Here is a 25,147-nt window from a genome sequence, read left to right as displayed (position 1 = left end):
TGGGTACAAAATTACAGATTAGCAGTTATTTTTGCTCAGCACTTTAAAGACTCAAGGCTAGAGTCTATACCTGGTCTAGTCCTGCTCTTAGGGTGTTTTGGGACCGTAGGATATTTACACGGGCTTCCCCACTGGCAGGTCCTGAACTATAATACTTGTTCCCTCAGTAATGAGAAAGTTTCAAAAACTCCAGTTATAGGTAGTTATAAAGACTTTGACTGTTAGTCTGTGTGAGATGAGAAGTTACTGAGGAGTTGACAAGAGTGATAGGCAAAAGGACCTCTCTATTTGCTGTCATAAGAAAACACTAAGAAAGCAAAGAGGAACCTTTGAAGACCAGTTAAGAGGCTATTGCAAAAAGCAGGCAAGAGATGAAGGTGGCATATAATTTCTTATCTGGCTATTGAAATAATTTCCAAACTACCTCAAATCTTGTTCAAACTGTTCAAACTGTTTCTCTTTCCTGATGCCATAGTGATTTATTTCTAAGATTCATATCCAATAATGTCACCCCTCAGAGAGCCCTCGTTATATATCTTTAGGTAAAATTCAAATTCCCTACCAAGGGACAAAAGGTCATATCCATGCCCTGGCTCCTGCCTCACTTTATAGTATCCTCTCTTATTCTACCTCTTTCCATTAGCCGGTGTTATCTCCTTGGAGTCTAGAATCTCTCCATAGGTTATAAAACCTCCCTAAGCCTTAATGCCTTGGCCCAGATTTTCCTTCTTCTTAAATCATCTTTCTCATCAATTCCCATTTCTTGCCTGATTGACTCCAACTCATCTTTAAAGATTCAGCTGAAGGATTAAGGATAAGACAAGCTTATCTTTTCTTGGAAAGGTTTCTAAACCTTTTCCTTTCCCATTCCAAGACATAAATGAGTCTTTTCTATGGATTTAGTGCAATTCAGTAACATTTACGGCATCCACTCTCTGCCAAGAACAATTTTAGGAATTGGAGAATGACAAAAGAACAAGCTATGGTATTTGCCCTCAAGGACCTCGTTCTAGAAGAGACGATACATAATACATAACTGCATTATAGTGTGGTAGGTATAGCAGTAAAAAATGATCTTGGGAGGAGGATGTGAGTGAAGGCTTCCTGGAAGAAGAAAAATCCATGTTGGTGTTTAAAGAATAAGTCAGGGTTTATCAAGTGGACAAGGTACGCACGGTAAGGTGAATATCCAAGATTGAAGGAACAATACATGCAATGGTGTGGAGTGGCAAAACAGCAAGGTTTAGGAAAATAACAGAAGAATTAGTATTTGAGTATGATGTTTAAAAGGTGATTAATGGGATGTGAGTTTGAAAAGAATGGACAGGCAGTCATTGATGTTCTTATTTGCAATGCGTACTTCTGTGGTAGTACTTACACTGTATTTCATCTGCTGATTTTCATCTCCATGTCACCACCAGTGGGCTCCTTCAGAGCAGGTATTGGGTCTTAATCATTAATCTTTGCATACATAGCACCTATACAAGTGTCTAAGATGTTAGTAGATACTCAGTAAATGCTTGTTATTAATGTGGACCCTTTAAAACTTTTAAAAGATTATTTTACGTAAGACTATTTATATTTGGTATTTGGTATGACTCTCTCTGTCTCTCTGTCTATATATCAATCTGTCTGTCTATCTATCTGATCTACTGCCTGGGTGGAGTCTGGACGTTATCAGGTCCAAAAACTAAGTAAAAAATTAAATTAAGTGCAATTAATTTGACATTGTTAGTACAACTACATTTAAATCCGATATGCAGGGCATGACATATTCAGTATGTAACATTTAAAAAAATAAAATGTTAATAAATTACTTCTGAGATGTAAATAGCTGTTATTTAGAGAAAAGACAAATGAGTAGAATGGAATAGACATTTATGCTTTTTCTAGGAAGCTAGAAATTCCATGTGTATCTTTCCATTCACTCTTACTTCTTTCTTGTATCTCTTCCACAGCATTCTACACCAAATGGAGATATTTTTACAGCAGAAAGGGGTAATTAGCAACAGTGTTAAGAAGTCTGCAACTCAGTTGGGTAGGGCAGGTAGTTTGTTGGATCCCTATACTAGAAGACCAATAGCCAGTTTTTCAGTCCTTGTTTCTTGCCTCGTGTGTCCAAAAGGGCATTTCAAACCATTTTGCAAAGTAGCCCTAATGTGTTAGAAATATTGTGAACATAAGGGAAAAAGGAAGCATATAACCTGGAATCAATCATAATACAAAGTAGGAATCTGATAAAAAATATTAAATATCCAAATGATATACTCTTTTGTTAGATCCATGGCAAATTGATTAATTACCATTGAAGAAATAGGAAAAGGAAAGAGAAGCCTTTTGAATAAACAGATTGCTTTGACTTAAGTAGTTTTATGCATCTTTTCAAGAAAAAAAAAATCACTTGAGCTTGTGTCTCTTCTCTTACCTTTTTAAAATGCCTTTGCTGAGGAACCTGCTAACCATTATGGTTTCTCCCAACAACCTCTCATTTCTCCCCCTTCTCCCTTAGTATCTTTTTGCCACATACATTGCTCCTTCGGCCACTCTTGACATTGGACTCCAACAGGAAAAGAAAAAAGAAATTTATATGAGAATACAGCCACCATTTGAAGACCTTTTTGACACAGCAGAAGAATATATCCTTCTCCTCCTTCTTGAGCCCTGGACACAGATGGTAAAATTAGACCAAGTTGCTCTTAGAAAGGTATTGTGGCACTAAGAAACGGTGTGTGAACCGTTCATTTACTACAAAACTGATGATAAGCAGCGTTATTAATTCACAAGAGAAAAACTGAAAAATGTCTTACCTGGGCCAGGGACTCAGAGTTAAGATTTGGCAGTTTCAATATTAGAGCCGGGAAAGTATTTATTAACTTTATTTTTTGCCAGTTTCTCTATTGTATCCTAACGAAAGACTAAAATCTTTGTCATTTTTTAGTTCTCCGTACAAATATGTCGACAGAGAGAAATCTGAGTTTTGGTTTCCTGTGAACCAACAAAATATGCCGTGATAACATTATTGGCTTTGTCCTTTCTTGCCATTTCTCTGCAGTGGCCTTAATTTTGATTAATGGAAAAAAACCCTTTAATTTTATACTGGATGAGTTATAGTAAATATTGCACCCATGGAAAATAGAAATGTTTCATATGTACTGTGGAAAACACATTTTCTAACTTCAGTGTTGCTATTTTAAGATACCCCTAGATGTTCATCAGGTCAGACTGCTTGATTAGATAAAAATGTCAACACATCTTTTTCAGTTCCAGCAGAGGTCATTTTAAATCTCAGTGCCTGAATATTTTCACCATTCTTATTGATGGGTGGAAGACATTTCTTTAAATATTTATTTTAAATCACAGATTACAACCATTCATGGGTATCTTTTATATTAAGTTGTGCATGTACCCTCTACATGAGGTCATTTCCAGTAGAACTCTGCTACCCTCGTATTGCTATTCTTTGTTCATGTCTCAACAACTTTTTAGTCATATCTTCTACCAGAAAGAATAGGTTAGATATAAATTAAGATAAAATTAATACCCAAACACCTCAGATAGAATTACCTTATTGGATTTGATTAAACAGTTCTATGGCTTACTAAATTCAATGACCAAAATAATTAAATTTTCATTCCTGATTTCTCTTTGCCCTGAAAACTTAGTGTTACATCTTTTCTACTACAAAATACATCTGTTATATTAGAAAAATTAGAGTATCATATGAAATTTAAAAAAATGATCTCCTGTCATTTTTATTTAAACAATTTTTTTAAGTTTATTTATTTTGAGAGGAGAGAGAGAGAGAGCGAGAGAGTGAGCATACAAGTGGGGTAGAGGCAGAGAGAAGGAGAGACAGAATCCCAAGCAGGCTCCGTACCATCAGTGCAGAGCTGATGTGGGGCTCAAACTCACAAACTGCGAGATCATGACCTGAGCTGAGATTAAGAGTCAGACACTTGGGGCACCTGGGAGGCTCAGTCAGTTGGGCAACCAACTTCACTCAGGTCATGATCTCACAAATTGTGAGTTTGAGCCCTGCGTTGAGCTCTGTGCTGACAGCTCAGACCCTGGAGCCTGCTTCAGATTCTCTGTCTCCCTCTCTCTCTGCCCCTCCCCCACTCACATTCTATCTCTCTCTTTCAAGAGTAAATAAACATTAAAAAAATTTAAAACATTTTTGAAAAGAAAAAAAAGAGTCACACACTTAACTGACTGTGCCACCCAGGTGCCCCTCCAGTCATTATTTTAAATACAGTGTATGGTGTAAAGGAAAATGGACCTGAGATAAGTCCTGAGATGTTAAAAAAAAAAAGATTTGGCATTAAAACTAACTTTGCTAAATCAAAAAGGTTTGGCATTGGTAATGATTCTTACAAAATGTGTGGGACAAACCGTACACTTGTTTTTTTAAGTTTATTGAGAGAGAGAGAGAGAGAGAGAGAGAGAGAGAGAGAGAGAAAGCACGAGTCAGGGAGGGGTAGAGAGGGAGAGAGAGAGAATCCCAAGCAGGCTCTGCACTGTCAGCACAGAGCCCCATGTGGGGCATGAATCCACACACACCGTGAGATCATGACCTGAACCCAAGTCAGACACTTAACCAACTGAACCACCCAGGCACCCCTATACACTCTTTTTAATAAGAAATTACAAATGCCCTTAAATGCAGCCCAGAGAACGTTTGTAAAAGTCCACCTGACTGGATTGTGTAGGCTGTTTCCCAAAAAAGGATAATCAAAGAGGCTACCAAAACTAGCTATTAAATGTAGAAAATTCTCAGTCCGCCAAACTGCTTTTTCCCTGGAAGAGAGAAATGGAGAATGAGCTTGTTCTTCTGACGATAAAACAGTGCAATGCACACTGTAGCATGAGACCTACTGTGAGTTTAATTTGATAAATGACTCTCCTCCTCTCTTGCTACAGTTAACAGAACCTTAGCTTGCAGATGAATAATGATGGAGTCTGGTCATTTCTTGTTCTACTGTGGATTATTTGGTCTCTAAAACTAGCAGTGCCTGCTTTCATGACTATTATCCTATTATAATGAATAGAAAATGGAAATGTGACCCAAAATGTGTGCAGTGTTTGTTAGTTCACGTAGGGTGACCAGAAAGGAGGAATGATCTCTGATGTCACTATATCATTACATAGAAATATTTTATCGCATGCATGCGAAGTCTGAATATGCTGTAGCTAATATTTTTATGTTGGTTCCTGCTTTTGCCTCCAAACTAATTTACTTTATTGGCAAGTGTCTTCGTTTTTTAGCCCGCTGTTACTGGCAAATTGTGCATTCTTTCCGCACTTTTTCATAATGCACATTCTCTTGATGTTATGAGCTTTATTATTGTTTTATTAGGTGGAGCTGGTGGAAGAAACTAGACAGCTAGACTCCACATACTTCAGAAAGCTACAGGCTTTGCATAAAGAGACATTTTCCAAGAAAGCTGAGGTAAGACAGCTCTCTACTTAGAAAAAACAAACTTTTTATCCTGGAGAGGATTACCACTGTGTATATTGGCAGGGGGAGGGGGATAATATATTGAGGAGATCATGTACTGATCAAGTAAGGGATAGGCAGTTCCATTTTTCTGCTGCTACTTGGCCTAGCATGCTGCATTTGACAGGTGTCACTTTTTATTGACACATTTAACAACAAAGCCAAAAGACAAAGCAGATGCCTGCCTTACTTAAGAGCCTTCAAACTACATTATTCCTTTGAGCATCTCTGATTGCTTTCTGTATAGCAGCAGCTCTATTTGTCAATTCAAAAAAAGAGTTAAATTGAGTTTTCTAAACAGGAAAGGAACTTTTGTGTGACAGCAATAGGCAGAATAATAAAGGTAAAAATATGGAAAGGATTTGGGGGCATCAGGAAAAAGATCATCAGACTGACTAGGATATTAAAGTGTTATTTTGATTTATACATTTGCAACTTTTGGATTACCTACATAATCCTTTCAGATCCTGAAAGTCGTAAAATTAAATGTGTGTATCTACATAAAGGTGACAGTTATATTTATTGATGTGAAAAATGCCTAGGGTACATTATTATATAAAAATATAAGGAAAAAAACCACTGGTATCATATAATCCTATTTATGTAAAATTGTATATTTTCTCATGTATACATATATACAAAGAGAGGTATCTGGAAATATCTGAGACATCACCAAAATATTACAGATGGTTAGCTCTGAACAGAAAGTTTCAGGTGATATTTTAACTTTCTCCCTTGTACCTGTCTGCAATTTTTACTCCTTTACAATAAAATTTTACACAAATAATAAAGTGGACTTTTAAATGTAACCTTTATGATAGTTGCCTTTTTAACACATAAATTCTTTATTTGAGAAACTACGAATTAATATCTTGGAAAGGCTACGTAAAAATCCAAAAAGACAGCACATTTTGTTATTATTTTAAAGTTTATGAATGAAAAAGTTCATGAGGTTGTATTTTAAGTTTGTATTTTAAACTTTGTGAATTGAAACGCAGCATTTTCATTGTATTTTAAGTTGCATTTTAAACTTTATGAACTAAAATGTATAATACTTCCCATAATCCTTCTCTTCATTGGTAATTGACTTTTTAAATATCGGTAGTTTCTCTAATGGTCTGATGCTTTTCAAAAATAAACAGAGGGGTAAATGAATTATATAAGGAGAGGAAAGGTTTTTGAAAGAATAAGCTTCTCTAGCTCTTTGCCCTTATATAGAGCTTATAAATTGCAAAACATAGGGTTTTAAAAATGCCTAATAATTAACTTTTATATGAAAAGGTTACATTTAAAGAACATACTATTGGGGCACCTGGGTGGCTCAGTCGGTTAAGCATCTGACTTCAGCCCAGGTCATGATTCTGCACTTTGTTGGTTCAAGCCCTGTGTCAGGCTCTGTGCTTACAGCTCAGAGCCTGGAGCCTGCTTCAGATTCTGTATCTCTCTCTCTCCTTGCCCCTCCCCTGCTTGCACTGTGTCTCTCTGTCTCCCGAAAATAAATAAATATTTAAAATTTTAAAGAACGTACTATTAGAAAAATATTTTGCATTACTCTATAACTTTCAAAATTGTTATAAATAAAAGAACACTTTATGTTCTTAATGCATTGTTAAGAAAAAGAACCAAGTTGCAAAACTATACATACTTGTTTAGTCCTGTCTTCATTTTTAATAAACCACATGTGTATGCAAAGAAAACTAGAAGATTTGTATTTACAAATGTTAACAATTGTTATCTCTGAATGGTAGTATTATATATGCTTTTTGTTTTCTTATTACAAATGATGTATTACTCTTATACCAACAAAAATAAAAAAATTAACATTTTATAAGCAAATATATAGTAAATGTTTTCTAAATGTTCCTGAAAAGAAGAGAATGGAAGAGAAAGGAACAGGATAGAATTTGATGGGAGTTACAGCCAGATTCTAGATTCTTTATCTAGTTTTACTATTGAATTGTTAGATGGTATTGACCTAATGGTTCATTTTTATTTCAGTTTCTCTTTTTAAATTTGGAAAATAATTTGTTGTATTTAGGAGATTTTTTAATGAAAAGTGTTATTTCACTAGGACACTACTTGTGAAGTTGGAATTGGTATTTCACCGCTTCCTGAGGTGTGTAAAAAAACAGAATACTGGAATAATGTTCCTGAAGAATATAGGCACTTCAGTTTTAATGATCTGCTTAACAACAAACTGGAGTTTGAACATTTCCGTCAGTTTCTTGAGGCTCATTCTTCAAGGTAAGGAAAATAACCGTTTAGAAATGTATTTCTCTCTTAAAACACTGTTTTTCTAAGCAACTTACTTTGATTCAACATGTAAAAGTGATTTGGTGCTAGATTTCATCCATGACAGTAGTAATGGCATACCTATCTGAAATCTGTATCGGTAACTTTTTATTGGGGAGTGCATTTTGATAATAGCAACCTCCCAAATATTATTTTAAGATTTTGTTAATAGTTTTAACTTTGGATAAATTAAGACACCACTATGTTTAATTCTGTCACTTTTCTACTGTTTCTTTCTTTTGCATTTTTCTAGACAGGTGCTTTAACTAGTATTTCTGAAAAAGTGTCTCTTTCATATTTTCATATTTTTCTCAGCTACTGAAATTACTGTAAAACTTTGTAATTTTATTGGCTGATACATAAACATTGTAGTTTTGCACAAAATCTTGGAAACTTATGACATATTTATCTACTATAAGCTGAAATATTCATCATATGTTTTTCCAGTAATTTTCTCCCAAGTTAAGAGAAAGTGTTTACACCTGGGAGCCAAATTTCACATATATAGTTTCCCTTCTTAATGATGAGAATTGTTCTAAATTTAGCATGTTGCCAAATAGACACACATTGGGTGGAGATTTTCTTAGGTTAGATATCAACAATACTGGTCCATCAGTAATGGAGGAACTCTGAGACCCTACCCATAACGATGGTAGATGATTTTCTGATCCCAGTATGCCTGTGTTCATTCATATATTTAGCTAGGATGAGACATGATAACACTGAACTCATTAGTTTCATGATATACTTGGCTCTGCTAACTAGTCAAGACAATCACATTCTAAGTTCTGTCAAAACAAAAACTTGTTTGGTGGTTAGTAAAATTGAGAGGAAAAATAAAAGAAGGGCTGTGCTTTGGTTTTGTTTTCATTTTAGTGTGGACCTTATGTGCTGGACAGACATTGAGCAGTTCCGAAGAATAACTTACAGAGACCGAAAGCAAAGGGAAGCAAAATCTATATATATTAAAGACAAATACCTTAATAAAAAATATTTCTTTGGCCCCCAAAGTCCAGCTTCTCTGTATCAGCAAGACCAGGTATCAACATGTAAACATATTTCTTTGTTGAAGTGTGAAAACCAATGATTTATTTCTTTTTGCCAACAACCTAAAATTCATCGTTTTTGTCTTTTGCTTTTATGATTTATATGTTAGACAGTTTGGATATCTTACTTTTTCAGTTATTTATAATTATCTAAAAATTAAATGCCTTTAAAATTCACTCAAGCGTTATATGCTGTAAAAACTGTGTTATTTTAAAAAGTAATTATGGAATAAAAATAACTTATTCATCCACTCATCCGTTCATTCAGATATGAGTGCCTATGATATATGGTGTCATTATTTACTATATTATTATTGTAATCCTTGCTACATGTCATTAGCATACTATGCTATTTAGTATATAGCATAGTATTAGCATACTATGCTATTTAGTATATAGCATGTCATTAGCATACTATTAGCATTTACCATATATGGTAAAATGTCAGATTGGGATTCAGCAGGGGCACTGAGTATCCATGAAATGTGGCTCAAGTTTTATGCTTTTGAAATGTAAAGAATTAAGTGTTACAATTAATTTGAAGTTTGGTACTACGTTACTACCTAGAGATCAAATGTATAGCATTTGATATCTTTATTTTGGTAATTTAAAAGGATGCATATCCTAATGGTGTATATTTGTGAAATACAAATCTCAGATTAATGCTAAATTCAGTAAATGTCAGAAAAATTCAGAAGTGTTCATGTTAGGGCATACCAGATTAAAAAGCTAGATCCTATGGGGCGGGGAGGTGGGGGCGGGGGGAAGTAAGCAAACGTTTTGGGGAATAAGGGGAGAAGGCAATCTGAAATTAATCAACCTTGACAAAAATGCCTTGCCATTAGTTTCCTGAGATACAAATCTGGGATACGTTAGCAAAAGTAGCTGGGTATCTCAAGCACAAGTATGAAATAAACACATGGAGGCATTTCTTTTCTGTTTGGCTTGTGCTACATTGTGTGAAGTTTCGTGGTATCTGATGCTACTGTGTGAACCCTCCGTAGGATAAGATGCTGAGCATTTAAAATTCAGTGAAGAAGTTATCCATTGCCATCATAGCAAATGACTGTGTTGACTACAGAAGAGTTTCCCCAGTGACCTTTCTTCCTCATCTTTGGCTTTACTTTTATTTTTATTTACTTATTTTCTACTTAAGGATATCCACATCACCTTACATTCTGTGTAGGTCTTGCCAGTCCTAATTTCGGCTGGGTAGCCAAGTTTGCTCTTTTTTTTTTTTTTTTTTTAATTTTTTTTTTCAACGTTTATTTATTTTTGGGACAGAGAGAGACAGAGCATGAACAGGTGAGGGGCAGAGAGAGAGGGAGACACAGAATCGGAAACAGGCTCCAGGCTCCGAGCCATCAGCCCAGAGCCTGATGCGGGGCTCGAACTCACACACCGCGAGATCGTGACCTGGCTGAAGTCGGACGCTTAACCGACTGCGCCACCCAGGCGCCCCCCAAGTTTGCTCTTTGATTAGCAAAGTAGTCTTTTATCTTTTTCTTTTTTCTTCCTTTTTTATATAGAATCATTATTACTAAAAGATGTCCAAGAGGGTTTCTCTTTTGTTTTTATGTTAAAAATTATTTTTATTAGTAGGATTTGATGGGTTTTATTAATCGAAAGGGAACGAAGAAGAAGGTAATTTTTCCACTGAGGGGTCCAGAAGGTTTGAGGGCTGTGTACACAGAAACAGGTAGAAAAAAGAATGATTTATAGCAGAAAATGGCCATTCGTAGCTTGTTGAAACCAGTACTTATGCAGAAGGAAGATTTGGGCCACAAAGAAATTGTGTTTTGTAATAGGTGCTACCTGTGCAGGTCAGAGACTGTTGTCTGTATAACCAGGTCTTTCTCTCCTTCCTGCTGCCTCTGTATTCCTCTTCGAAGTTGTTGGGGGCAGCCCTGCATTGCTACCACCACCATCTCCAATCCAACGTTTATTTGTACATGTTGATAATATCTGAGCCAAGGTTGTCTCCTAACTAATTCATGCCCCATTTTCCTCATGCACAAAAGAAAATATTTTCTCAAATTAGTCAATTTGACCAGATTTACAGATTCATAGATTATTAGACCTGGAAGAGCACTTACAAAACTCATTGACTAATAAATACCCTCATTTCACCTTTGAAGATACTGAGGCCATGGAGAAAACGTGGCATTGCTTGTGGTCATACAGGATAAAAATCCCACTCCTGTGTTCTCTGAAATATATCGTGAACAAAATCAGACATCTAAAAGAACTGTCACACAAACCACAATTTTCTGTTTGATGTTAGGGGAGTTGTCAGTCTTTACTGTACCTGGTATAGCCAGGAGATAACTTACGGAAAATGAAAATGGTGCTGTCGGCTGCTCGGCAGCTGGTTTGGGGGTGGATGGATAAATTAATGACTATTAGTATGTCTTCACTAAAACAGAAGTTTGCAGTTTATGTTTCATTTTTATCTTCCTAGATAATGAATTTAAGTGGTGGCTGGGGAAAGATGCTCCATGAGCAGCTCGATGCACCTGTTCTAATTGAAATTCAGAAGCATGTCCTAAATAAGCTAGAAAATGTGTGGTTGCCATTATTTCTTGCAAGTGAACAGTTTGCAGCACGTCAGAAGATAAAGGTATATCAGTGAGTGTAATCTTTGGGTAGTAATTAACAGTACCTCTAAAAACAGCAAATGTGTATACCTGTCAACCCAGCCATTGTACTTCAATGGCTTAGTGGCTAAGAGCATAGAGTCGGCCTTCCTAAGTTTTCGCCTCAACCCTATGACATGTTCATTGTACAACTTTAAGGTTTGCTTTTTAAAGTATGTTTTTTCTATTCTATTCTATTCTATTCTATTCTATTCTATTCTCTCCTATTCTAATTTTAAGTAATCTCTACACCCAGGGTGGGGCTCGAACTCACGACCATCAGATCAAGAGTCCCATTCATGCTGTACTGACTAGGTCAGCGAGGCGCCCCTACAATTTAAGTTTTATAATCTCAGTTTTCTCATGTGAAAGATAATTAGGGTTAATAAGAGTAATTGCTTCATGAGATAGTCGTGAAGATGAAATAATTATGTTTAGTTTCTTAGCATGGTACCTGGCACACAGCAAGATATAGATATATACACAAGATATAGATATATCTATCTATCTACCTACCTATCTACCTATATTTGTGTTTATAGGTGGATCTTGTGTTTATAGGAAAAATATCTAAAAGGATCTGCCTTCTGGGAATGGGTTTGGGGAGGAAGAAGGTTTTTACTTCTTACTTTGTAAAGTGGGATGTTTTTTGTTTTTGCTTTATTTTTACTTCATCAAAAGCACATGTTACTTTGATTATTTAAATTGTCATCACACCTAAAACAGGCAAACCTGATCTTTATAAATTAACACAGGGGCAGAACATATGATTTTGGACTATAGTATGCAAAGCGCATACCATTAGTATTGATTAGGAGGAATCTTAAAAAACTGCCCTTGCAATGCCTGGGTGGCTCAGTCAGTTGAGCATTCGACTCTTGGTGTCAGCTCAGGTCATGATCTTGTGGTCGTGGGATCCAGCCCCATGTGGGGCTCCATGCTGAACATGGAGCCTGCTTGTGATTCTCTCTCTCCATCTCTCTTTCTCTCATCTGTCTCCCCCGCTCTCAAAATAAATAAGTAAACATTAAAAAAATGCCTTCTATATTCAGTTTTTCAAACACTTTGAGCCTTACTTATTGGGAAATACCCTCACTCTTCTGAGCACCTTAAGTTATGGAAAACGCAATACAGCTGGGAATATAGAATTTATAGTATGAAGAAGAGCTGTCTTGTTTTAGGCAAAAAGTTCCTGGAAATAAGCTTTGGGACAACTCAAATTTCCTCATTTCTTTCCTTCTTGCTCTGGCTCACTAGTATTATTTACCACATTTTCTATGTTTGCCACAATAACTTTATTGTAACTTGTAGCCATTTCCTGACTTAGCATTCTTTGGGTGGCCAGCAACATAAACTGATTCCGGCAACCTTACGCCAAAGACAAAAGAGAAGGGAGAAAATTTATTATAAAATAGTGCTGGAACATCTCACACACTGAGGGGAAGAGTTGGCACCCAAGCTCTGGAAAGGCCCGGGGCCAGGACAGCCCTGGAAACCCAGCGAAAGTTCCCGGACAGCTGTGGCTATAAAAAAGACTCAGTAGTCATGATCCAAGACCTGGTCTCTCTAGGTCAGTGCCTGGATGTATCCGCTGTGGACAGGGAGGTAGATTCACATAGCACAGATTTGGCGGGAGCGGTTCCCAGGGGAAAATATTGTGAACAGGCAATAACCTCAAGAAATATCTACTATATTTCCTCCGTGTCTTGAATAACTTTTGTGTTCTAAAATTAGTTGTGGCTAGAAAAATAGCACCAAAATCTGAGAAGTCCTCATTATCTCTCCAGCTTCAATTTCCATGTAACCCAAAGTGAAACTTCTATTTGCACTTGGGGCAGTACACTAAGGTTTTATTATCTTCACTTTGCAGGTGGGAAACTGTTCAGAGAATTTGAGTGACTTGCCCAGGCACTTAGGAAGGGCTTCCATTGCTAAATCAGATCCTCTTTCTCCTAAACTGCACTATCTCTTATCCATGCTGACCTTTACCTCATTTTTAAAAGTTATTAAATTAGTAAATGATGACAAAAATGTAGGCACTCTGGATAAGTGCGAAAAAATAAATGGTTTTGCTTCTAGGTACAGATGAGGGATGTAGCTGAGGAGCTCTTACTACAGAAGCATGAAAGGAAAATCGGGGTCTGGAAGGCAAGTAGTGTGTGTTATATTCTTCCTCTTGCAACTTCTGCTCTGTCAAAGAATTATTTCTACCCCCCACACACACGTATTAAAAGAGACCCTCATCATAGACCCTGCTTTCTAAGCCACCAACTGACCACCGACACATTTAATTGGCTGATGGATTCTGGGGGAAAGTGTGATTCTACCAGCGCTGCCTTCTTAAAGCCCTCTTGAACTGCTAAACCCTAGAAGCGTGCTTTGAATATTGGATGGTAAATGTGTATTTTTGTTTATCTTGCTTGTGATGGATTTATTGAGACAAGCTGTTCGTTCCAGCCTATGATAGTTTATTTATTACTGAGACTGGATTACACAAAAAGAATGAGGTGATGTGTGCAGCAGAATTACCAAGTTAAATTATGTTATGCTCTTTGTTGGAAATTACAGTTTGGCTTTAAAAGAATTAAGGTAACTTTCATTTTGGTGATTATTTAAACGACTATGCTATGATACCTTACTAGAAAGTGCCTATTTTGTCTTTCAACAAGCATGATGAACAGTCTTCTTTTTGAGCTTACGAATTTATGTGTACTCATTCTTCCTCAGATCTTGCTGGAATGTGGGACTAGACCCAGGTGACCCCCTACAAACTAACTAACATAAAATTTTATTTGACTATTAGAGGATTATACGTATCTGTTAGGATGCTCTTTTTCTGTATTTTCCTCTTAAAAGGAAATAAACCATTCTTATGTTTGTCTTTTGCTATATTTTTTTTAATTGAAATACTGAGTAGAACGGGCTTATATTTCATATTGTGCATTATATATTTTGTTATTTTCTGCTTAGTTAAATTATAGGTTTTAGTTAAATTACTTAAGTTTTAGTATCTTAAGAAGCAGGTCTTAAAACATTATTTGCTGAGTGGGTTTTAAATAAACATCCCAGTCTAATACATAATTGTTCCTATTTATAGGGCTGTAATTTTAATACGGAACATATGCTGAGGGTCTTAACTTTTTGACCAGAGAACATGACATGTGCCTCACTAAAACAGTGTTAGACATCTAATCGCTCTATCTGGGTTAAGGCACTGCCATTCTAGACTGCCTGGTGTTGCCTTTACTTTTCAGTTTCCAATTCAGATGTCATCCTCAAGACCCTTCTGCAAAGCTTTTGCTACTCCAGGCAGAATTAGTTACTCCTTTTGTGTTCCCCTAGTGCCTTTTACATAACTCTCTTAAACACATTGATGGTCACATATGATTTGATTCAAGAAACTTATTTTATGCCTAACCAATAATGGGTATTTATCATGGTGCTTTGACTGATTGTTACTATAATTCCTAAATTCATTTAAAACATTGTTGGGATGATGCTTCTTTGGATGGTTGTAGGCTAAACTCAGATTTAGGGAATGTTAATGAAACTTATCCAGTAAAATAATTACTATTCAGTAAATTCAGTAAAATCTGTCTTATGTTTTTTAATCTGAGAGGCTAAAGAGGAATGGATATGTGATCTAAAATGGTCAAAATTTTAAAAGTAGACATCTTGTATTTCAAAATTGTGAAGATATAAACTAAGTATTACCTTTAAGCATTACTAAAACACTATGGGTTCTTCTGGCTTTTTTGTTATGTAAAGTAAATCCTCAGAGGAAGTTTATTATTAAAAATAATGTATTAATGATGATTTCTTCTATTATGAAGTATTAATAACAATTTTATTAAAATAATACAAAGATGTGTCACCTGAAAACATTATTTTTTTCTAAATAGAAGCTCCACAACTAATTTCCTGCTTAAATTAACAGGATTTGGTAATTTTTTTTAAAGATGTGAAAAAATATCTTAAATGTTCAAGTGCTCTTACTCCTTAAAAGACAGGAGAGTTATATATTAATACATAACATATATATTACATATATGGTACATTATGTGCTATATAACATATATATGTAATTACAAAATACATAATAATAATGTAACAATATATATCATAACATTATGATTATATTGTTCTGTTTAAGCACAGAACTCACACAGTGCACTAAAGTGTAGTTCTTCACCTTAGTCCCAAAATGTAATGACATCCTTAATCAATGTAGTTATATGTTCTGAATCATCCAATCATTTATTTTTCTCTCCACCTCTAAAAACCTGATGCCATAAGAATATAAAGGAGAGAAAAGGGAGAACAGAGGGGTTAAGGTTGCCAAATTCTATTGTATCCTTGCCGTAAATTTCAACAACCCAAAGTAAAGGAAGTTGAATTTGGTAATGTTTAGCCTAATAAATGACTTTATTATTGCTTTTTAGAACACAGCTCATTTTCTGTATTTTCTGTTATGGACAGCCTGTGGAGAGTAAATGGATATCTTCATCTTGTGAAATCCTGGCTTTTCGTAAAGCATTATTGAATCCAGTTACCGCAAGACAGTTTCAACGGTTTGTGGCTCTAAAAGGAGATTTATTGGAAAACGGGGTACTCTTTTGGCAAGAAGTACAAAAATATAAGGTATTATATTGGAAGCTGGAGAAAACCACCTCTTTTTGTGGAGGAAATGCATTAACACACCAGATTCTTAATTGTAACTATATGGACAAGATTTGTATTAAGATATCCCAATTTTTTCATCTTCATACCAATATGTAAATGTTGAGGTATTTATTGTTCTATGTTAGATACATTTATTATTACATGGTGAAGAGTAAGCGTGAGCCCTGAAATGATAGAATTAGATTTTTCAAGGTATTCACAGATATTATGACTTAATGAGAACCTTTCTCAAAAGAGTTTTAATTACATTTTTGCATAGCATTTCTCTATAAATGTACTATAGACATTTTTTCCTGAAGATATCCATATTCAGTACTTGAACCAAGACCTCTTTCCCAGAATTTCTCCCAACCATATTTCCAGCAATGGTAATCAAAATAGCGGATTATTGATAAATAAACCAACAGAGATGAGAGAAGCTTTTCTATTAGCAAGAATGGCCACAGAGCGCTTGGACGGCTCAGTTGGTTGAGTGTCAGAATCTTGATTTTGGTTCAGGTCATGATCTCATGGTCATGGAATTGAGCCCTACATCAGGCTCCACGCTGGACTTGGAGCCTACTTAGTGTTCTCTCCCTTCCTCTTCTTCTACCTCTTCCCTGCTTATGTGTGTGCACTCTCTCTCTCAAAGAATAAAAAAATAAAAATAAATAAGAAAGAATGGCCACATTCTAAACAAAACAAAAACAAATAAGTCAAAGAACAAGTGGTTAGGCACTTGTTTTTTAGGTTTAAGTGTTCATTGAAATCATATTGAATCTTTGCATTAAAGAAAGGAAAGGACTTTCTAGGTATTTAATCTAGACTTGAATATAGGAGTGTTGTTTAGAAATACTTAAGAGGAGGCATCCAGACTCTGCCTAAATGCTCCCCTGGGTAACAGATTCATTTCTGGGCAAGTAGCCTATTTTATCCCATTATAAAAGTAGAGAATAAAAATAAAACTGGAATTCAAGAGGATAATACTTTCAATTGGTTTTATAATCTAAGTATGAATTATGTAATACAAATATTCTGCAGCATTTATATTCTATATAGTTAGCAATTTCTCAATAAAGTCTATCTCCAAACTTTCTTCAACATGCCGTGAAACTCTTTTCTACCCTTTTCTGTTATGAACAGTTTTTGTACTCTTCTCACCTTAGAAATTTTCTCAGAAAAAAATATTTTGAGATAAGTTTTTTCAAAGTCTGTCACAAGATAAGCAATATTAAAATAATTTTTTTAATTAGGAGGTAGAGCCTGTTTTCCAGAAAAGGCAGCTATTGTGAGTGGGCAGAATTATTTTTAAGCTAATAAGAATATGAATAAGCCCAACCCTGCTAGGACAGAGGTAATACAATAAACTTTGCAAGAAAGGCATTTTAAGAAACCACACTCATAGAAAGTCAACCCTTAGTTGTGTGACCGCTTCTTCTTCAAAGCTGTCCTTGGTCTTCATTTAAATATCTTTTTTTGTGGTATAGAATGGAGGACATACAGTTCTAGGTAGCTATTAAATATCATGCTATAGGAGGGAATTTGTTCATTCAGTAAGCATTTATTAAGTACCTAGTATGCCAGCCATTAAGCTAAATAGTAGGAATAAAAAGTAAATACAATACATTGCTTTCCCTCAAGGAGGGGGACATCCATGAAAACAAATAACATGAAAGAGTATTGATTATGATCCATGTTCTAACTAGGTATAGTTTTGGCGCCGAGAGGGAATGATGCAGGGAGGGTAGTAGGTCAAGCAAATCTTAGCAGAAGCGATAATATTTGAATTGGGTCTTGAGAGAATTTGCTAGGTGGAAAGCTTTACACCTGGCAAAATCTTACTGAACTCACTTTTATATAGCTTACTCTTATTAAGTGTCTTGCTATCTGGCACATGTTATCTTAATTCTTTTCATGTAACAACTAATTTATTCTTTATAAGAATCCTAGTAGGTCAAAACTGTTATTCTTGCCATTTAATAGATGAAGAAGCTGAGGCACAGAAGGGTTAAGAAACTCCTGACATCACGCAGCTAATTAAGTGGTAGAGCTTGAGTTTGAACAAAGGCATTCTATTGCTAAAGTTTATGCCCTTAACCACTAAGTTATGTTCCCTGCCCCCAGCAAAGATTGTGGTAATATGCTAAGAGATAAAGATCTGGGTTCTTTCCATATTTTCGCAATTCAGAACAATGATTAATCAGTGTTCTTAAACACTGTCCTGAATTGTGAATATTTGGGAAGAACCTAGATACTCTGCAGCCATTAAAAATCATGCTGTAGGAGAACAATCAATGATGGGAAAGGATATTTTTTTTAAAAAAAACCTAGTTACTATAAAACACCATACTTTAATCTAAAGTGTGTGTGTACATGTATGTGTGTGTGTGTGTGTATGTGTATGTGTGTGTCCATAGAAAAAAACTGGAAGAGTATATTCATCCAGCAAATACTTTTTGAACATCTACCAAGGGCCATGAAAAATCCTGAGGATGCAACCATCATCAAAATAGTCTTCCCTCTTAGAGCTTACACTGTCATGGGAGGGACAGATGAGCGATAGACAAGGCAGTTGTAAGACTGTGACTAGGGCAGTGGTGATGGAAGCTCAGGGGGTAATGGGAGTACCTAAGATAGACATCTCTCCTGAACTGAGGGAGTCACCAAAAGCCTTCTAGAGGGAACTCTGTTTAAACTGAGCCCTTATGCTGCTGTTAGTGCACAGCCCGCTTTGGATCCTCTCTCCCCCTTTCTCTCTGCCCCTCCCCTGCTTTCTCTCTCTCAAAAATAAATAAACATTTAAAAAAATAAAAATAAACTGGGACCTTAATGATAGGTAACGTTAACTGAGCTAATGGCATAGTAGGGCAGAACAATTGGAAAAAAAAATCAATTCTGATTTTTGTCCCTTCACCCTCAAAATGAAAACTCCAAAAACTTGTTATTTCACAAGCCTTATATTCCATAATTATAAATGAGGCTTACCAAATAATTATATATGATAATCTCACTAGTAATGGGAAAAAATACACATTTGGTAACACATCTAACATATGTTGTATAAATAGGCATTTTCTGAGGGGGGGTTCTAAATTGAGTTAAAAATGCTAACTGTTGTCTTAATGTAACATTTATATCAAGCTTTTTCCACATATAACTTATGTAGGATTTTATATGGCCAGCACTTAAATTCTACTTTCTTTAATAGTGCCCATAAGATAGTGATTACAATGCCCATCATACAGTGAGTACTTAATAAGTGTTAGCTCATTTCTGGCCTAGAATTACAAGTTTCCAAATTTGTCTGCTTTCTTGTGATTTGGAGAACAATGTCTTTGACAGAGAAATGCCATAAACTCAAGCTAAGCTACCTCTTTATTTTAAAAAATGATAGCCCTGCATTTGTCACATAAAACTGGGCTTTTTAAATGTATGGTCCCTATTTTTGAGTTCTTTGGGTATAAGGAAGATAATTTAATAGGTTAACTATAAAAGTATAAATACCAAAAGATACATAATGGCGCACCTGTCACTGCCAACATCTTGCTTATATTGCCCTTTTTGCTTTGAAATTTTTTAAAATTTATTTTAATTAATTAATTATATTTATTTTTATTTAAATTCAAGTTAGTTAACATATAGTGTAATAACGATTTCGGGAATAGAATTTAGTGATTCATTACTTACATGTAACACCCAGTGCTCATCCCAGCAAATGCCCTCCTTAATACCCATCACCCATTTAGCCCATCCCCCTACCCCACACCCCTCCAGCAACCCTCAATTTGTCCTCTGTATTTAAGAGCCTCTTAATGGTTTGCCTCCCTCTCTGTTTTTATCTTATTTTTCCTTCCCTTCCCCAATGTTCATCTGTTGTGTTTCTTACATTCCACATATGAGTGAAATCGTATGGTATTTGTCTTTTTCTGACTTATTTAGCTTAGCATAATACACTCTAGTTCTATCCACGTTGTGGCAAATGGCAATATTTCATTCTTTTGATTGCCAAGTAGTATTCCAGTGTGTGTGTGTGTGTGTGTATAATATCTTCTTTATCCATTCATTAGTTGACAGTTTGGCTACTGATGATAGCACTGCTATAAGCATCCGGGCCCATGTGCCCCTTTGAATCAGCATTTTTGTATCCTTTGGATAAGGACCTAGTAGTGCCATTGCTGGATCATAGGGTAGTTTCTATTTTTAATTTTTTGAGGAACCTCCATACTGTTTTCCAGAGTGATTGCACCACTTTGCATTCCCACCAGCAGTGCAAAAGGGTTCCCCTTTCTCCACATCCTTGCCAACTTCTACAAGTTGTTTCCTAAGTTGTTAACTTTAGCCATCCTGACAGGCATGAGGTGGTATCTCATTGTGGTTTTGATTTGTAGTTCCCTGACGATGAGTGATGTTGAGCATCTTTTCATGTGTCTATTAGCCATCTGGAGGTCTTTTTTGGAAACGTGTCCGTTCATGTTTTTCATTTCTTCACTGGATTATTTGTTTTCTTGGGTGTTGAGTTTGATACGTTTTTTATAGATTTTGGATACTAACCCTTAATCCAATATGCCATTTGCAATTATATTGCCCTTTTGAGCCTAAGTCACCTTGGTGTTGAAGCAGTTTTGGTTGGGAAAGTGTTTACATCCACCTGCAGATTGAGTTAGGTACCCGTTTTCAGTGTTCTCCTAGGATCCTGTGTATACCTCTACTGTAGTACTTATTAGCTAACTCATATTGAAGTAATGTGTTCTCTTGCTTCTCCTCCAGTAAGATTGAGCCTTTAAAGGCAGATACTGTCTTGGGGCTCAGCTGGTATATAGTAGGCACCCAATATAAATTTGCTAAATGAGTCAAAGTAGACTTTGAAGCTGTTCCTTTACCTAGGAGTAGAAGCACTCAAGGGTAAATGAAACCTGTATTTATGTACGATGTATGCATCAACGTCTTAGGTTCCTCAAACCCAAGAGAAATAGAAGATACCGTTTTATAGAAAGATAGCTTTCACATGTCCTCATGTCCTCTTGATCTGAAGTTAAAATCTATGTATTACTGGAAGATGTATTGCCACAATTCTACAAAGTGTTCTAGGAATGCGTTAATCATATATTGTCCTCTCTTTCCTCCTGTTCAGGACTTGTGCCATTCTCATTGTGATGAGTCCATCATTCACAAGAAGATCGTGACTATTATCAACTGCTTTATTAATTCTAGTATTCCACCAGCTTTACAAATTGACATTCCAATAGAGCAAGCCCAGAAGATTATTGAACACAGGAAGGAGTTAGGACCCTATGTATTTAGAGAGGCACAGGTAAGAGATCAGGGCGTGCAGTATCAGTTAAGCGTATTTTAAAATACATTAACAATCTAGATATTCTTTTAAAGATTTTGCATTATTCATATTTGACAGGGTTACAACCTTCCTTCCTTAACTGAGATTACTTCTATTTAATGAAAAAATATTTGCATATTCCATAGAACATAAGAAACTAATAACTTACTATTTTGTTGATAATACACAGCAAATATAATTATTTAAATACTATCCTTGACTTTCTATGATTATCATTTTTGTTTTTAGCTTATAAAACTCCAGCCAATTCCTCCTTCCTTTCCCACCATTCATGTTTCCTTTAGAAAATCTGCTACCACAAATATGTGTAAAATATGCGTGTCCCAAGATTTGTGTATTTTTAAAGATTGGAATATTCACATAGCTCATAAAATAAGTGAGAGGAGATTTAAGTACCTAACCAACATAAAGTACACAAGCTCATGAAAAGAAAATCATGCCTGTTAACCTGCTCAAGTTACTTCTTTTTAAGATAAATAATAGAAAACAGTGATTTGGTGGACATAATTTATTTGCATTTTTAAAAGCCTTTTAGTGATGTTGTTCTTGAAAAATGATTAAGAAAAATAAATTATAATAGGGGTAATAGGGAAGGCCATGTCATGATTTAAGTGATATGAACCAGAGATTTAGGATACGATTGCCCTTGAGCATGGAAAAAAGGCCATTATTCCTTAACATTCATTTGTGAGCCAGCTGTGTTCTAAGTCCTCTGAGGAACTGAAATGGACTCATAATCCAAATTATGCATTAAAATAGGTGAAAATACAGATGAATGATTGAGGAAGTGCTAAAGAGAAATAGAGAAAACATGGTGCCAGAATCGTACTATGTTTGTGAATAGATCTTAGAGATCACTTAGCCTAGCCTAGGTCTCTGGATAACCAGGCCAGGGCTTGCCCATCTACATCAAAGACCTTGAGTTTGCAAGTGCATGTCTGGAACTGCTTATATTGGTTGGTTTTGCCATACTGTCTAGGGATTGAAGCCAGCAACCTGTACTGGAGTCCTCTAGTTTATGCATTCTACTTGATTTCCTAAAATAGAGTCCTAGACATAATTTAAATGTGGACTTTAGAGCATCAGAAAATAAGAGAATCTTTCTATAGAGTCCTCACCCCACCAAACTGATTATTCCTCCTGCATTTCCTAAGGAAGCTCAGGGAATAGCATCACCTTCTACCCAGGTGTGCAAACCAGAGGTCTGGTTGCACATCTCTTACCACTCCCTGCCCTCACCCACCAGTCTTGCTGAAATATCTCTGGTTCTACAAAGGAGCCTTATTCTCTTCCCTCCTGAGTTTTTTGTGTTATCATCTTCTCTCCCTTGTGCTTCTGTAACATCCTGCATATGTTTCTGTTTATCGCACAAAACTGAAAATGACTATTTTTATGCTGACTTTCCCATCTGATTGTAAGGTGTTTGAGGGCAAGGCATGTTTCTTATTTATCCTTGTGGCCCAAATGCCTAGCACAGAATAGGCGCTCGATAACATATTTGAACTCATGGATGATTGACATGAGAAGTGATCTATTGTTTTTTTTTTTTTGTTTTTTTTTTAAATTGTATTTTAATTTTTTTTTTCAATGTTTATTTATTTTTGGGACAGAGAGAGACAGAGCATGAACGGGGGAGGGGCAGAGAGAGAGGGAGACACAGAATCGGAAACAGGCTCCAGGCTCTGAGCCATCAGCCCAGAGCCTGACGCGGGGCTCGAACTCCCGAACCGCGAGATCGTGACCTGGCTGAAGTCGGACGCTTAACCGACTGCGCCACCCAGGAGCCCCAGAGAAGTGATCTATTGTGACAGAAAGGAGTAAAATCAAATTGGAAATGAGAGCAAAGTTAAGTGAAAGGGCTGCATAGTAGATAAAAAAGCCTATTGCCTGTTCTAATATTGTTAGCAGTATGACCTTTTCCTGTCCCCCACCGGCACCCCTAATAACTTTGAAGTTTTCTTCACTCAACCAAATTTTCACTGGCCCTTTTAACTCATACTAAAGTCATTGCCCATCTACTGCCAGTGAGCAAAGTAGCTCTATATTTATTACAACATTTTCCTACCTACAGTTTGATTATCTTTTGAGGTTCTCGTGGTACAGAGTAATTTTTGTGACTAACACATATGTTATTAACTTAAAATCTTAATTGCAGCTTTTAGGAGTAGAGTCGTTTTATGTCTGCCATTGAAAAATTGTGTTCTAATTGAATGACGTTTGCTGGAAGACTTTCTAGATGGAAATAAATGTATTTGAGAGCAGGGAATGACTCAGGTTTTGGATAGATAACTGAGAAGTAGGGTCAATAGTTGGTAAATAGAGAAGGAAGAGGAGTATTTTTTTTAAGAAGTTCATATAGAAACTACCATGATCCCTTGACATTAGATCAGGGGATTACTTAAATAAAAATATAGCAGCTAAATGTAAATGAAATTTGGTTTAAAGCCTACATTTCATCAAAGAAAGTATCTGTAGCTTTTGTGATCACAATGCCAAGAAGCTACAGAATTAAATGATAAAACTGTATTTTAAAAGGAATGAAAAATTTTAGAATTACTAATAATATTCATGTACAGAAAAGAGGAGTAATGAAATATACCAGCCAGTTGAGGACTCTATTGATCACTGCAGCACTTACTTTTTATAAATTCCTCTTTTCCTCTGAAGAGTTGGCTTGGAGCCTAATGGGATGGTTCAGTTTTCTCTAGGGCATTAGGTAAAGGCCATTCCTAGTAACAAGATGTTGGACTTGATCTGATGTGGCAGGTCCTACCTTCTTGGAAGTAATATATGCCTCTGGAACTAATGGAAATACTTGGCATGGGTCTTTGAGCAACAATTCTTATCTCTATAAATATCACAATTAATCACTTAATGTGGAGTGTCCTCATAGAAAGCCTTTGTCCGGGATACCACCCTGCTTTTTAAATGTTACTTTTCTTGCTCTCACATAAAAGAGATTATATCATTTAAAAGTTACTCAAGATTTATTTTTAGATCTGCGGCTTTGTTTAAGAGCTTTTCCAGAGGTATTTCCTTTCTCTAAAAGAAAGAAAAAGGGGGCACAGAGGCGTTCCTCTTGATGGACTGAATATTTGGAATACTTGCATAAAACAGCAGAGTGTGTGGCAGATCAACTAGTGTATGTTTTAAAAGAAAACATAAATTTCTTATTTAAAAAGACCTAATGGATTCTTTATTAATACAATCAATTGGTTAGGGAAACATAAAGAATAAAGTAACTTTTAAGTATATGGTTTTATTTTTAAAGAAAGACTTCTCATTGGTAGTAAAAAACATTGATGATAAGCATGTGCTGAGCTAAACTATGCCAAGATGTCTGGAGACAGTAAGTTGGAGGAAACACGCTGTATATTAAAGATAGAATAGTTAATCCATTATTATGGTGAATTAGAGTTTAAATTGGTACATTTGTGTAAAATTGTAATCTGAGACATACTTTGTTTTTTATACAGATGACAATTTTTGGGGTTCTATTTAAATTTTGGCCTCAGTTTTGCGAGTTTAGGAAGAACTTAACTGATGAAAAAATTATGAGTGTTTTAGAGAGAAGACAAGAATATAATAAGAAAAAAAAATTGGCAGTCACAGAAGACGAGAAATTTGCAAAGGTAAGACAAGACTCATTTTGAGTTGAGTC

General features: G+C 35.7%; 1 protein-coding gene across 4 annotated transcripts in view; it reads left to right on the top strand.

Annotated features, from left to right (window-relative positions):
- RGS22 (regulator of G protein signaling 22) overlaps positions 1-25,147 on the top strand; it is a 133,983-nt gene that overhangs the window by 102,510 nt on the left and 6,326 nt on the right. For all 4 annotated transcript variants that reach the window (XM_047842699.1, XM_047842701.1, XM_047842702.1 and 1 more), the window contains 9 exons: positions 2,510-2,704; positions 5,357-5,449; positions 7,569-7,741; positions 8,666-8,828; positions 11,297-11,455; positions 13,551-13,619; positions 15,951-16,112; positions 21,265-21,444; positions 24,963-25,118. In XM_047842699.1, the coding sequence (XP_047698655.1) occupies positions 2,510-2,704; positions 5,357-5,449; positions 7,569-7,741; positions 8,666-8,828; positions 11,297-11,455; positions 13,551-13,619; positions 15,951-16,112; positions 21,265-21,444; positions 24,963-25,118 (1,350 nt within the window). The remainder of the gene's footprint in view (positions 1-2,509; positions 2,705-5,356; positions 5,450-7,568; positions 7,742-8,665; positions 8,829-11,296; positions 11,456-13,550; positions 13,620-15,950; positions 16,113-21,264; positions 21,445-24,962; positions 25,119-25,147) is intronic.

The sequence above is a fragment of the Prionailurus viverrinus genome, chromosome F2 (genome assembly GCF_022837055.1).
Source record: "Prionailurus viverrinus isolate Anna chromosome F2, UM_Priviv_1.0, whole genome shotgun sequence".
NCBI lineage: Eukaryota > Metazoa > Chordata > Mammalia > Carnivora > Felidae > Prionailurus > Prionailurus viverrinus.
Note: the sequence above shows the minus strand (reverse complement) of the source record. Positions and strands in the feature narration are given on the sequence as shown.